Here is a 14,453-nt window from a genome sequence, read left to right as displayed (position 1 = left end):
CATTTGTAGCATTGTCGCGCATTTCAACGCATTTTTACATATTTTTGGGGCGACAATGGGACTTATTTTGACCTTGAAATTGTCGCGTTGTCTCATTGCCACCCTTTGGTAAAATAAAATTGATTATTCAAAACGCGACAATCCGACAAATGGCCAAAATGTTGAATGGTTGCATTGTCGCGTTTTGGTAAATTTTGACACGTTGTGCTTGTTTTTGTAATGGCGACAAATGCGACAGCGCGATAATGTCCCTTCTAGGATTCCATAGTTAGTATTGTAAGGGCGAAGAGGAGTATGTCATAGAGTTCTTGTAATCCAAGTTAACTTGACAATACTCATACGAATGAAAATACATATGGAGACAATGTTGTTTTGTTTGTTAAGAATTACTTACCAATATTACATTGTGCACCAAATTGTTGAACTGGTTCTTATATGTAACGATCTCTTTGTCTTATATTTCTGTCATATACTTCTTATTAGGAACTCTCGTCATCAATATACTTGACGTCGACGACAACGACCCAAAGTTTAATCAAAACGCCTACAGTGCGTCTATAACAGAAAACATGGACCGGGGAACACCCATCACCTTCAGTACACCAGATTCTATGAACGTTTCTGACATCGACCTGGTAGGATTATATTATAATGTCCGTTACCATTGTTGTTACTTCAAAGCGGAGCGATCATTATTCAATGTTTAAATACTGGTTGATATTGAAAGTCTTTTATTATATGGTTGATGGATATTTGAATATAAAAAAAACAACGAAATCGTTGGGTGCGTTATGCACTTGAAAATGATTGAATGATTATATTTAAATTACGGTAAAATAGAGAAACAAAAACGAAATACATAGATATGTTATTTCTTTTAGTTACTAGTAAATTATTTCTCTTCACAAATATACCCACCTTAAATGGCGGGTCAGTATACCATGTAAGCTAAAAGGCCTTATCTTATCCGCAGAGGGACAACAGCTACCTGTCCTTGACCTTGTCTGGCACATATGCTGGATACTTCACCATATCCCCGGACACGGTGCAGTCGTCGGCGACTCTGTCAATCAGGGTAGACAACTCGACCATACTGGACTATGAAATGAGACAGTCAATAACACTGACTGTAAGTTTATAAGAATCTGTTTTATAAAAAATACTCAGGTGCACGCAAGCCACTTGAAGTTCTTCGTATGGAACACAGATACACACATATGCACACACACACATATGCGCACACACACACACACACTTGTGTGTGGTAGTGGAGCTGGAGATGTTCCGAGAAAACATTATCTGTTTCTAGGAATTCTGGAAGATGTGACTCCTAGCAGAGAAAAGGTATCCTTGAAGCGCTGACTGACAAAGTATTCTGTGTAAAAAACATCCACACCCACACCCACACCCACACCCACACCCACACCCACACCCACCCTGAAGGAACATTGAATGATCGTCCCCTAATGACCACCTTGTGATCATCCATGCAGGTAGTTGCCAGTGAGCCACGTGGGGGTAACCACCTTAATAGCAGCTGTACTGTTACGTTGTCTATACTCGACGCCAACGACAACGACCCGGAGTTCCAAAAAGTTCCCTACTCAGCTGACGTCAGGGAGAACGTTACGGACAACACACTCGTATACACCGTGAACGTGAGTGAACCGAACAATACCCATTCTCGCTACCATTGTCAGTATATGATAACTATGCATCACCTTCAGTATGAGGCATTAATAGAGGTAACTGATCGATGACTGGATGAGTGATACAGTAATATATAGGTAGGTATTATGTTAAATGATGCATCCACATTTACGTGAGCCTGTAATACAATGATAGTGATGGATACATGTGGATAACAATTTGAATTTGATGCAGCCACTATAAGGTAATAAAGTAATAGATAGGCAATAGTTTGAATGATAATTCCACTATATCTTAAGTCTCTAATACACCGATAGATAGGTAACAAGTTGAATGATGCATCCACAAGGAAATCAGTTTGAAATACCACATAAACCTAATCACATTCCTTCCTATCAAACATGTTTGATATCTGAACAGCCGCATATAGTTGAATAATATCCCCGAAGTTGAATGTCTTTGACACGTTTTACCCTTGCAGGCTACCGATGTAGACACGGGATCAGGGGGCAATGTGACCTACACCCTACAGGGAGACCAAACATAGTGAGTTTTTTTTTGGATCGACTGTTTAATGTTAAGAGATTTTTTGTTTAAGACAGAACCACGACACATTGTGTTTCAGAACTTACAGCATGTCCGGACCATTTTGTTAACATGAGGACAAGTTTAATAACTAAAAATATATTTTATTTTTGATAATTCATTTCATCAATTCATCATTTCTGGAAATAATGTAGAGTTTGTGTTAAAGTTACTGATGATAAACACACTAAATATAATGTCGGACAGATGGGATAATGTCATGATGATTTTCGTACACAGGTGTTGTAAGTCTGCCAGTATGAGTGAGTGAGTTGGGTTTAACGCCGCTTTTAACAGCATTCCTGTTATATCACGGCGTGTCAGCTTAATGTGGGAGTAAAGCCTGTAGTAATGCCGGCCTCAGACGTTTACCACTTCGGTAAAAACCCACGAGCAAGGGTATGGTGCTGACACTGCCAGTATGAAACGCATACGAATATTAGTAATCATACGAAACAATTAGTATTAGTATTAGTATTAACACAATAGGTTATACAGAAGACGAAATGATGTCTATACTGAAAGCCGTGTCAAGACAAAAACAATGTCAACATGACGTAAACAAGGCATTCGTGTAAAGAAGATACTATCGCCACATCATGACAGCTTCCGCATGACCTCAATACACATTCTGCCTTTTCCATTGTTACTTTGATTTTGTATTGTGACGCAACACATATGACGTTTTCAAGCTTTCGTGTGTCTCTATACCCTTAAGTCCATTTGCATGGCGGTTTCTATCCAAAATGAATTGCAACACATACTTTAATATTTTAAGAAACAACAGAACTACATTTTTGGTAATGTCATCGTTTTTAACAGATTGCCGATATTGACAGACAAAGAAGTACTTTCCTACGAATATCAGCTTCCGCGGTAAATCGGTTTTTAAATCGGCTTGTTCAGTCAGAGAATGTTATTGTAATTTGGAACCTGTGAATAACCAATCTAAATAGCGTACTTTTTGAAGTTTGGAAGTATGATCCAATTATCCCCTTTCAGCTTCAGGATAGACACCTTCAGTGGCCAGGTGCACACGAGGGGGAGGGGCCTGGACAGAGAGATAACTGACACGTACTATCTGACGGTTCAGGCTACCGACGGTGGAGGGCGACGACAAACAACGTTGCTCACAATTAACATCACCGACGCCAACGACGAAGCTCCCAGCTTCAGAAGAGACTATTACGATGGCAACCTTATCGACGGAAAAGATGCCTTTACTAGGCCAATCATTTTGAAGGTAGGTTAATCCCATTAATAGGATCAGGAACATTAGAGCCTCTAAAAGTCTGTTTTTGTTTTGACTAATGATGTCTATTACGTTTATAACAATATCCTTTTCACTTACAATTCTCATATTTTGTGGTAAAAGTTAAAATATTTTGCCAAAGCAAAATAGCCCAGTACCGATTTTCCTTTTCATTAATTATGTTATGTAACCAGTGATGGCTATAATCGCATTATTTAATGGAAAATGTTTTAATACACTTTGAAGAGAGGGCATATTGGCGTTTATATAACCGCAAATATTACCACAACCTCAGAGAGGTTTGATTCCCGAAGAACACATTTTAAACATTATATATTAATCCCGTAGGGATTCCGGGTTAACATTGGGCCTCAGTAACCTACGCTTGTCGATGCAAGACCTGTAACCTCTGCTAGACCACGAAATAAAGCTCGTGGTCAGGCTTGGGGAATTGGTTGATTGCTTGTTATCATTTCATGTTACACATTAGATCAATCACTACAATGTCTGGTCCAGATCAACTGGAATATTGCTGAGTGTGGCGTAAAGCATAAACGACAAACCAAACCGATTTAACATGCATTCATATGATTATAGAATACCATAGAAATTGTGATGTGGTTGTACACCAGGCTACCGACGACGACGAACCGAATACCAATAACAGCCGAGTCCGGTACAGCATAACCAAGTCGCCAGTAGGTCTTCAAAACAACTTTAGCGTGGACCCGGAGTCAGGTGTGATGACGGTGGTTGGTGTGTTTGACTATGAGAGCCTTGATGCTAGTATCAGCGATACTCTAACCTTCAACGTTACAGCGTCTGATCTAGGCTCTCCAGTTTTGTCATCAAGCGTGGTTGTCAATATCTCAATCCAGGTACAGTCATTACGTTGTCGTACATTATGTACGTACACTATATACATATGGCATTCTTTATCTAATGATAAAACAAACAAAGAGCAAATGCGGGTTTCAGGTATTACTTATTTCAAAAGAAACCACCACGTGTTCATTGGGGATTCCGGGGCCGAGTTCGGCCCCTGTACGCATTCTTGTCGCGAGAGCAGGTCAGGTGGTGACAATGTACACCTTGGCTGGTTTTGCGTCTTTTTGTATAATAGGCATCATTACGCAAGCAGTCAAACGCTGAGTTGCCTGGCCCAGACACGATTAGGCCGACGAATACAGCTGCAATTCTACCAGACTGACATTTAAACCCCGAAATAAGTTATCTTAATTAAACATATATATCTTCAAAGTCAAAAAACAATCTAAATGGAGCGCTTAGCAATGCTTCATTTCCGGAGCTGATGAAATCTTGACTTGCTAAAACATTCTAGACTTAAACTGGATTCATTTTCAAATATATTCTCTTGGATTAGGGTGACAGAATACAATTGCACTGACACTTATTGTTGTTTTAATAACATTCACTTATATGCATCTCCTATATTTTCTGCAGGATTTTAATGACTTCACGCCAGCATTCCATTCAGCGATATATACGGCAAGCGTGAGAGAAGATATTTCACAAGGTAATTATTACGACATGTCAGATTATTTTGATATTTTACCGTGTCATTCGAACTTCATTAACTTGATGTCTTGTTTCAGTAGATGTATCTTTATGATACCGAAAATCTTCGAAACAGTCTTCGGAATTCCTTTTGTGTTAGACTACGGAAATGTCGACATGAATATATGCGTATTTCACTGCCGATTATAGAAAAGTGGAATAACGTGAAAAGTATTAAAGGCCATTCCATTACTTAAATGAACCAACGGAAAACTCGTCTGATAATACTGTTTAATTTATTGTTTCCTCCAGGGCAAAATATAACCAGAGTTGGTGCAACAGACGGCGACAGAACGTCTCCAAACAAGGACATTTTCTACATGATTGAGAGCGGAGGATTAGGAAAATTTCGAATAGATAGCTCATCTGGTGAGATATTACGTGCTGGTGAGCTAGATAAGGAGAAGGAGGCTTATTACAGTCTCGTGGTGGTTGCCATGGACAGAGGAACTCCATCTCTCTCCAGTTCTACTATCGTCAACGTAACCGTCACAGATGTCAATGATGTGGCTCCGGTATTTCAGCCATCATCTATGTCAGTGGACGTTAATGAGACAACAAGCATGGATGTGATCTTTACTGCTTACGATCCCGATGATGACGCTAACCTGACCTACACGATTGAGTGGTCACGGAGCTCCGCTGTGGATGGGGAACAGAAAAGTATTACCACCGGAAAACTCAAGGTAGGATAGTAGTATTACGTATTTGCTTGTGGTTCACGATTAGAACGCTTAAGGTAGGATACGAATTTGCGTTAAATGATACAGTAGTTCTTAACAATAGGTACATTATTGTGTTGTTCTTTATTTTACCTTTATATCTAGACTGTGTTCAGCATTGACGAGCTCAGGGGAGATGTGCGTGTTCGAAGTAGCCTTGACCGTGAGGACATGGAGTTGGTGACGTTGGTCATTAACGTCAGGGATGCTAATGGTGACTCGTCACAGACAGCAACAGGTAGGGACACTCTCTCTCTCTCTCTCTCTCTCTCTCTCTCTCTCTCTCTCTCTCTCTCTCTGACTCTTCTCTCTTTCTTTCTCTCTCTCTGTGTCCCTTTCTCTTCTCTCTTTCTTTTTCTCTCTCACTCTCTCTCTATCTCCCTCTCAATGCCCTTGAGAGAATTGTATGTCCCTTGATTAAGGTACATGTTAATATACATATTTAAGGGACGCTGATCATCAATGTAATCGACGTTGATGACAATAAGCCATTGTTCAACAACGACACATACATTGCCGATATCAAGGAGAATATGGCAACTGGAATCCCTATCAGTTTCAAGATTCCTAACAACATGACCGTCTCTGACAAAGACAAGGTAACAACACCAATAAAACTATATATATCACATTTACTGCCATCTTAACAGTTTCTAACGAACATTATGAATCGGTAGGAAATAGATAGAGTCATTACGGTGAATGCTTCGGAAAAGGTAGTGTTCGACCAAAAATATCACTTTCACATTTGCTGTCGTAACAGTACTATCTCTATTTATACAACGTGAGTAGAGAAGATTTTTATCAGATCAACATCTCCCATAACAATAATAATGAAGTAAGAACAGTAATGAAAGACATTCTTTATTCCTTTTTATAGTTTCTAACGCAATTACATTATCTTGTAAATATAAATTGTCAATGCAAGAGAATAACCATCTACGCTATCCACCGAAACAGATTCTATTTGACGTGAAGAGCAAAATAGTTTGAAAATCATATGAATGGATCAGTGATGACACCGGGTGTTCGCGAAAAGGGTCAGCATGTCTACCGGTAACACCCGCCATTCACAGTATGTCATACAGATTGAAAAGGTCCTGAAAATTAAGCCTTTGGTGTCATATGTCCTTGATGTAAGCCATAGAACTTTGTGTAAACAATTGACTTCTCCACTACATCCATGTGTTTCAGGGTGAGAACAGCATGTTTGATCTGAGTCTAGTTGGGGGTGACGACTTCACCCCGGTGCCCCAGGCCGTCAGGTCATCTGCTACTGTGCTCATCACTGTAAAGAATCCGGACATCTTGGACTACGAACTGAGACATTCAGTCAATTTCACTGTAAGAACAAAAGCGATTTACTGATGGTGGTGATATAATCACAACATTGCCCTTGTACGTGGCTTGCATCGTGTTGATAGTGGTGGTATAAATACAATATTGCCCTTGTACGTGCCTTGCATGTATTAACTGGTAGAATAATCACACAATTGCCCCTTTACGTGTCTTTGGTCGTGTTGATACTGGTATTATAACCACAACATTGCCCTTATACGTATCTTTGGTCGTGTTGATACTGGTATTATAATCACAACATTGCCCTTATACGTGTCTTTGGTCGTGTTGATACTGGTATTATAATCACAACATTGCCCTCGTACGTGTCTTGCATGTATTGGTAGTGGTGGAATAATCACAACATTGCCTTTATACGTGTCTTGCATGCATTGATAGTGGTGGAATAATCACAACTTATACGTGTCTTGCATCGTGTTGATAGAAGTAGTATAATCACAACATTGCCCCTATACGTGTCTTGCATCGTTTTGATAGAGGTGGTATAATCACAACATTGCCCTCATACGTGTCTTTGGTCGTGTTGTTACTGGTATTATAATCACAACATTGCCCTTATACGTGTCTTGCATCGTGTTGATAGAGGTGGTATAATCACAACATTGCCCTCATGCCTGTCTTTGGTCGTGTTGATACTGGTATTATAATCACAACATTGTCCTTATACGTGTCTCCCATAGTGTTGATAGTGTTGGAATAATCACAACATTGCAATTGCCCTTGTACGTGTCTTGCATCGTGTTGTTAGAGGTGGTATTATCACAACATTGTCCTTATACGTGTCTCCCATAGTGTTGATAGTGGTGGAATAATCATAACATTGCCCTTATACGTGTCTCGCATCGTGTTGATACTGGCGGTATAATTACACCGTTGACTCTGTACTTTTATGTGTCATAACCATGCACTCGTGGTACAATTGCGGGGAAGACCTACTGCCAGTCAGAACCATAATGACTACAAGGCTGAAACAATGCCTTCGATCTCGTGATGGACAAGCACATTTATCTTGTAACATCTCACTAGAAACCCATTAGTGCCACATGTAACTTAGTGTACAAAGGAACTTAACTCAGAACAATTGATTAAGAAATCTAGAAACCCGGAAACGTTATCGTATGGATTAGTGAGGAGTGAGTGAGTGAGTGAGTATGGTTTTACGCCACTTTTAGCAATATTCCAGCAAAATTACGGTGATGGACAGCACAAATGGGCTTCACACATGAAGAATCGAACTTGGGACGAGAGAACGCTTTACCCAATAGGCCACCCTTCCGCCTCTTATTGTAAGGGTCCCTATATGGCTGAAATAATGCGACGTGAAATGTTAACTCACTTATCGTAAGGATTAATGAGGTGTCAACGTACATGAACTCATCAAATGCAGGAATGTATTATATTCGTAACAATAGGTAATTAATTATTTCATATATGTTACTGTTACTGTGGGAATGAAAAAAACACCTTTTGTTAACCTTTAGCTATTTTTGTTTCAGATTATGGCCAAAGAGCAGCATGGGAGTGGCTTCAATACAACAGCGTTTGTTCAACTTAATATTCTGGACGTCAATGACAACGATCCCAAGTTCGTAAAAACAGAATACACGGCCGAGATTCGTGAAGATAAAATCATGGGGACGAGAGTTGTTAACGTCACAGTAAGTTGGAGTGAATGAACATGGAATATGCTCAATCATTAGGTAACTGTGCGTTATTAGCTCACCTTGTAAATGTACAGTCATCACTTGGAATACAGTATGTATTACAGCGCAGTTAAAACAAGGACGTATACAGGGCCGTGATATGGTTTATACAAAACAGTTGACATGAAAACGTGAACAAGGTGTACGTACATGTACCTTGAGTCCACAAATTCTGTAATCCCTGAGCACCACAGTATTTCAGTGCCATTTCTTGTTGAATCAGCATCTTGTATGACAAGAAGGATGACCACAACTTTCCATCGGTCAACTTTCCCTTTATATCGAACTACGGTCCAACAGCTCCAGTCTTTGAGTTCACAACTTTTAACGAAACATCAAGCATGCTCTTTCAACGAAGATCTCAAAGAGCATCACAAGCCTTTTGCTTAAAAGTTGTTCAACCATGTTTACAATATTCAAGGCCTTAGTAAAGCTAAGGCCTTAATAAAAATATGATGGAAATGTGGAGGACATTTCTAACCTTGACATATCACTGATAAAACTGACATTACAATATGTTCCCGTGATTGCTAGGGTGAACACTTGACTTGCATATGGGCCGGGGGCCACAGGTACTTGTTTTCAACAAGCTTATGCTATAGTTGGAATTTATACAATGGAATCTGCCTTTGGAAAGGACTTTGTCATTCATTCATTCATTCATTCATATATTCATTCATTCACAAATTCATTCATGTTGATATTCATGCGTCCGTTCGTTCATTCATTCATTCATTCATTCATATATTGGGGCACGGGTGACAAGTCGTCGAAGGCGCCACAATTCGCACGCCTGTATCACTTTGGGCTATCCTACTATATTATGCTCACACGCCGTGATATAACTGGAATACTGTTCAAAGCTGCGTTAAATCCCAAGTGACACATTGATATATTTATTCATTTACACATTCATCAATTCAGATATTTTTTTATGTATTCATTCGTTCATATGTTCATTCATTCGTGTATTCATACAGTCATACATTATTTCTTTCATATATTCATTCATTTATTACTTGACTGATTGATTGATTCATTTATTCATTTTTCATTCATTAATTCATATTTTCATTCATTCATTCATTTATATATTGTTTCATTTATTTATATATTTATTAACTCATATATTTATTTATCCATACATGTATTCTCATTCTCATTGTCATTCTTATTCTTTCTCATATTCATATTATTTGATATAGGCGACGGACGAGGACTCTGCCGAATTTGGTATGGGAGCGTACACTCTACAAGGAGGACAAAATCTGTAAGACTTAGTATTGTTGCATATATCACAAAATGCATATACAACTCTGAAATATCCGTAATACCCGCAAATGTGTGCACCAGTTGATTTATGTTAAGATTGTCAGTATTACCATCACAGTATATGGATGCATCGGTATGAGTCTACTGTGGCGTCATCCACGTTTTACAGACTGTCATTGTAATTAGACATTAGCTTGTTGTTTGTTGTTTATCGTCAGTCACTAATTTACTGATATTAACACGGCATCTTTTAAATACACCATTTCTTGTCAGACAAACCAGTGGTTGATAGTATAATTAACGTCAGAAACATGACCACATGGCCCATTTGTGTCACCTCTTACGAAAAGCAAAAGTAATATACATGTGTAATAATATTCTTGATGCATATTTTAACCCGGCCCCTACAGTGTAGTTCAATTCATGATCAAAGGCATGTGCTAGTATCAAATATCAAGCTGTTTAACCGCTGCACTTTCTAAACTGCTACTGGTTGAATGACGCGCTCTTTACCTCCAGTTTATTCTAATATCACGAGAATATTTATGTGAATGTATTTGTAGTCCTCGCCACTTGAAATAGAATCACGAAACATTGCAAAAATTAAGTTAACGAAGATAACTGCATGTGTGCTAATGCTTATAAGGTGAAAACAAGTCATTCCGCCCATTATGAATAGTACTTTAAGTAATCACACAAATTGCAAAGTGTGCTTTTCAAGAAATGTCTCGATGCTCATGATATCAATCACTGGATTGTCTGGTCCAGACTCGATTATTTACGGACCGCCGTCATATAGCTGGAATATTGCTGAGTGCGGCGTTAAACAACAACAAAGAAAACAATCAAACAAGAAATGTCTATTTTCTCAACGAAAAACATCATCAGTGAGTTTTGATCACAGCTTACAATAGATTGTGTGGTCCAGACTCTATCATGTAAAACAACACACAAATGTACCTTAGTTCCCTGGGGAGTATACAACCCAAGCTGCATTATGCAGTACACCGTACTGGTTAAACGGATACAAATATTAAGTAACGAAATCTTACATGCTTTGATGTTTTGGAAAGGAACGAAACACGATTTGCGACCTCTGCATTGAATATTGGACCACGTGTCACCACTATGCACTTGTGTTTTCTACATTCTCTACTTTAGTTTCGACATAAACAATGCGACGGGCGAGGTGACTGTGGCCAATGGAACACTTGACCGGGAGCGTCAGTCTCAGTATTTCCTTACCGTGGTCGCCACCGACAAAGGCGGACGTCGTTCCACCGTGCAGTTGACGGTCAACGTCACCGATTACAACGACAACGCTCCACTGTTTATCAGGGACGGCTATGACGCTGTGCTGAAAGAAAACAATGCAGCGTTTGACAAGACTGTAAAAGTTCAGGTGCGGATGAGTAGTTGTTCGACCAGAGTAGTATAATATCATCCTTTAAAATTCAACTTAAATCCCTCTATCTCGACAGACGAACTTGATCGTCCTGACTAATTTCAGTTAACTCATAACTAAAATGAAACGTATCGGGATTTGTATATTTTTGCTGAGTCAGATAAAAACAGTTATTAATCCATATAGACAGGCAAGTAGTATTCACAAGCAGCATTATTCTGTTTGTACGTACATAAGATCACAATGAAACCTTTGCTTTGTCAATTATAGTTTTAATGGAATTAAAATTATTATTCGACCATCGAGGCTATTGCTTTTGAATCTGTTAACACATTTGAAATTTAAAGAATACTGTTTATTTGTCTTTTTATTTATAATGGTATGAAGTGTTGCGAGTGTTGGCAGTTATATATTTTCTTTCCCTGAGAAATGTGATCAAGAAACAAAGTTAACAAATGACCCACAATGCATATGTTTCAACAAAAGTTCTTTCTCATTCAGGCTACGGACCTTGATGAAGGTATGAACAGTCAAATACAATTCTCATTAAACCCTTCAACGTATAGTGCTAATTTTACTATCGACCCAACTTCCGGGGACATAACTCCAACAGCTGAGTTAGACTACGAACGCCTGAACAGCTCGATCGGTGGCCTAATCCAACTCGTGGTGATTGCCACGGATAAAGGAAACCCTCCGCTGTCATCTAATGTGACACTATCTATTCAAGTTCAGGTAAGCAAAACACCTAAAGACATAGCTCACATATATATGAGCGTGTGTAAGTACTCCATGGGGATTCCGGGTGAAAGATGCTCACAGCAACCTCGTTGCGCATGATATCAATCACTGGGCTGTCTGGTCAAGGCTCAATTATTCAAATAATTATTCACCATATAGCTGGAATAGTGCGGCGTTGAACAACAAACAAACAAATACTTTATTATGTTGCCTACATAGATGCGGACAAATGACTACCATTGTGTAAATGAATTCTATTGACCCCAATCCTCTCTATTATTGAAAGTAGAGCGGTTTTATATGTACATGTTGCCAATCTTAAATTTTACAATTGTTTCCGGGGGCATCTTGATATCGCCAGAACATAGTAAATGTGCAAACAAATGCCATATGATCTCAAACTTCCGGGGGTTCAAATTGGACTTGTATGAACATAGAACCTGTAAACATGCAAGTAAAACACTCTTGCATCACATCACCATCAAATAGAACAAGCACCTGATGAAACTTTTTGCATCGCCATTCAATAGAACATATCCTAAGAGAAATCGCTTTCACTATCATTATATAGATTTTGCCTTTGTAGACGACCCTTGCCTCGCCACTACATAGAACACCTTCCCTGAGAAATATCTCATGTAAATATTCCATAGCATATCTGCCTTATTCTTCACGTTCAAGTCAATGCGAAGTGTTAATGCCGCTTTAAGGGCAAACATTTTAACATATATATTATTATATATATATTTCATGTTCCAGGATTTGAATGACAATACCCCTGTATTTGACAGCTTCTCGTACACGTACAATATCACGGAAAACTCAAACATAAGTAAGTCATTGTCGTCATTATACCCACGAGTTGTCTGTATACGTTTTAAGACTTAACACTCATCTTCATTTACTTTGTGTGAGTGGGTGAGTGTGATTTTATTCCCGCAATATCATAGCGGGGGACACCAGAAATGGGCTTCCCACATTGTACCCCATCTTCCCGAGGCAAGCATGTCCTCAAGCCTATATCAAAGCCTAGTTTCATACCTTTGCCACACCAAGGCCACTTTTCTTGGCTCGACCCTGGCGCCACCTCGTGTAAATCACGAGTTTAAGATGAAAAAGACGTGTCAACAAAGACAGGCAGCGGTAAATCACCTTCAGACAAAAGTGTACCAGTCGTGAATGGTTATTTTGTGAAACGTTTTCTGATTGGGCCATCGATAAGTGCGAAAGTGGGCTTTATGTTGCAAGGGTGGAAAAAAAGACTTTGGTTAAAAAGGCTAGTGGGCGGTCTTGCCTCGGGAAGATGATTGTAGCCATGTGGGGACTCGAACACGGGTAGACCGAGTGATGAGAGAACGATTAGCCACTGGGCCACTCAACCGCCACATTACTTTGAAGTTGCATAAAAGTATTATATCACTGTTACATGTTTTAAGAATGCATCTTTCGGAAATGTGCGATTTTTCATCATCGCCCTGTTTCCACATTATTTTTAACATTGATATTTTATCGATCCAAACTTGTCTTTTCACCAGGTTCTGAAGTGGGCAAGGTTTTAGCACAGGATGGCGACGGAAGCGCCCCGAACAATGAAATATTCTACCTGATCCAGAGCGGGAGTTCAGATAAATTTACCATCAACAGTACGACGGGCGACATAGTCACCAGCGGGAGTCTAGACAGAGAGGCAGAGGCCCAATACAGCCTGGCAGTGGTTGCCATAGACAGAGGTAACCCACCGCGTTCAGGAACGACATCCGTGACAGTACACATCATCAACATCAATGATGAAACACCTGTGTTTGCACAAACATCAGTCACTCGCAGCGTTGAGGAGAACCAAAATGCCTCTCAAGTATTGTATAAAGTATCTGCTAAGGATGACGACGAGGATGCTTTACTGAACTACACCGTCGTCTGGAGCGGAAGTGAAGCATTTGACGACAAACAAACCTCGCTTGGCACGTCTTTCCTGCAGGCAAGTTGAATGCTTTACATTTTGTGAACAGTGAAACCCTTCAGCTGTTGATAACATGTGTGTATGTATATACAAAGGGACATTACTCCGTATCCAGGGTTCTTTAATCTTATAAAGAAGATTTTTTTTATATCTTCATCAGTAAAAGCCTATACAAATTATAAAGATAGTTCTCTTTTGAAAATAACATCTTGCCCTGGATGCAAAT

The 14,453-nt window shown here is 39.3% G+C and overlaps 1 protein-coding gene across 1 annotated transcript in view; it reads left to right on the top strand.

Moving 5' to 3' along the window:
• The window catches only part of LOC124141185 (cadherin-23-like), a 92,665-nt gene that overhangs the window by 32,367 nt on the left and 45,845 nt on the right, over positions 1-14,453 (top strand). Inside the window, exons 21-37 of the mRNA XM_048392872.1 lie at positions 484-635; positions 974-1,129; positions 1,494-1,658; positions 2,132-2,196; positions 3,238-3,478; positions 4,120-4,365; positions 4,952-5,024; positions 5,318-5,751; positions 5,893-6,025; positions 6,235-6,386; positions 6,982-7,131; positions 8,643-8,804; positions 10,055-10,119; positions 11,283-11,523; positions 12,028-12,261; positions 13,027-13,099; positions 13,803-14,245. Of these exons, the coding sequence (XP_048248829.1) occupies positions 484-635; positions 974-1,129; positions 1,494-1,658; positions 2,132-2,196; positions 3,238-3,478; positions 4,120-4,365; positions 4,952-5,024; positions 5,318-5,751; positions 5,893-6,025; positions 6,235-6,386; positions 6,982-7,131; positions 8,643-8,804; positions 10,055-10,119; positions 11,283-11,523; positions 12,028-12,261; positions 13,027-13,099; positions 13,803-14,245 (3,185 nt within the window). The remainder of the gene's footprint in view (positions 1-483; positions 636-973; positions 1,130-1,493; positions 1,659-2,131; positions 2,197-3,237; positions 3,479-4,119; positions 4,366-4,951; positions 5,025-5,317; positions 5,752-5,892; positions 6,026-6,234; positions 6,387-6,981; positions 7,132-8,642; positions 8,805-10,054; positions 10,120-11,282; positions 11,524-12,027; positions 12,262-13,026; positions 13,100-13,802; positions 14,246-14,453) is intronic.

This window comes from Haliotis rufescens, unplaced genomic scaffold (assembly GCF_023055435.1).
Source record: "Haliotis rufescens isolate VD_foot unplaced genomic scaffold, xgHalRufe1.0.p SCAF_11, whole genome shotgun sequence".
NCBI classification, from domain to species: Eukaryota; Metazoa; Mollusca; class Gastropoda; order Lepetellida; family Haliotidae; genus Haliotis; species Haliotis rufescens.
This window is presented reverse-complemented; position numbering and strand designations above follow the sequence as displayed.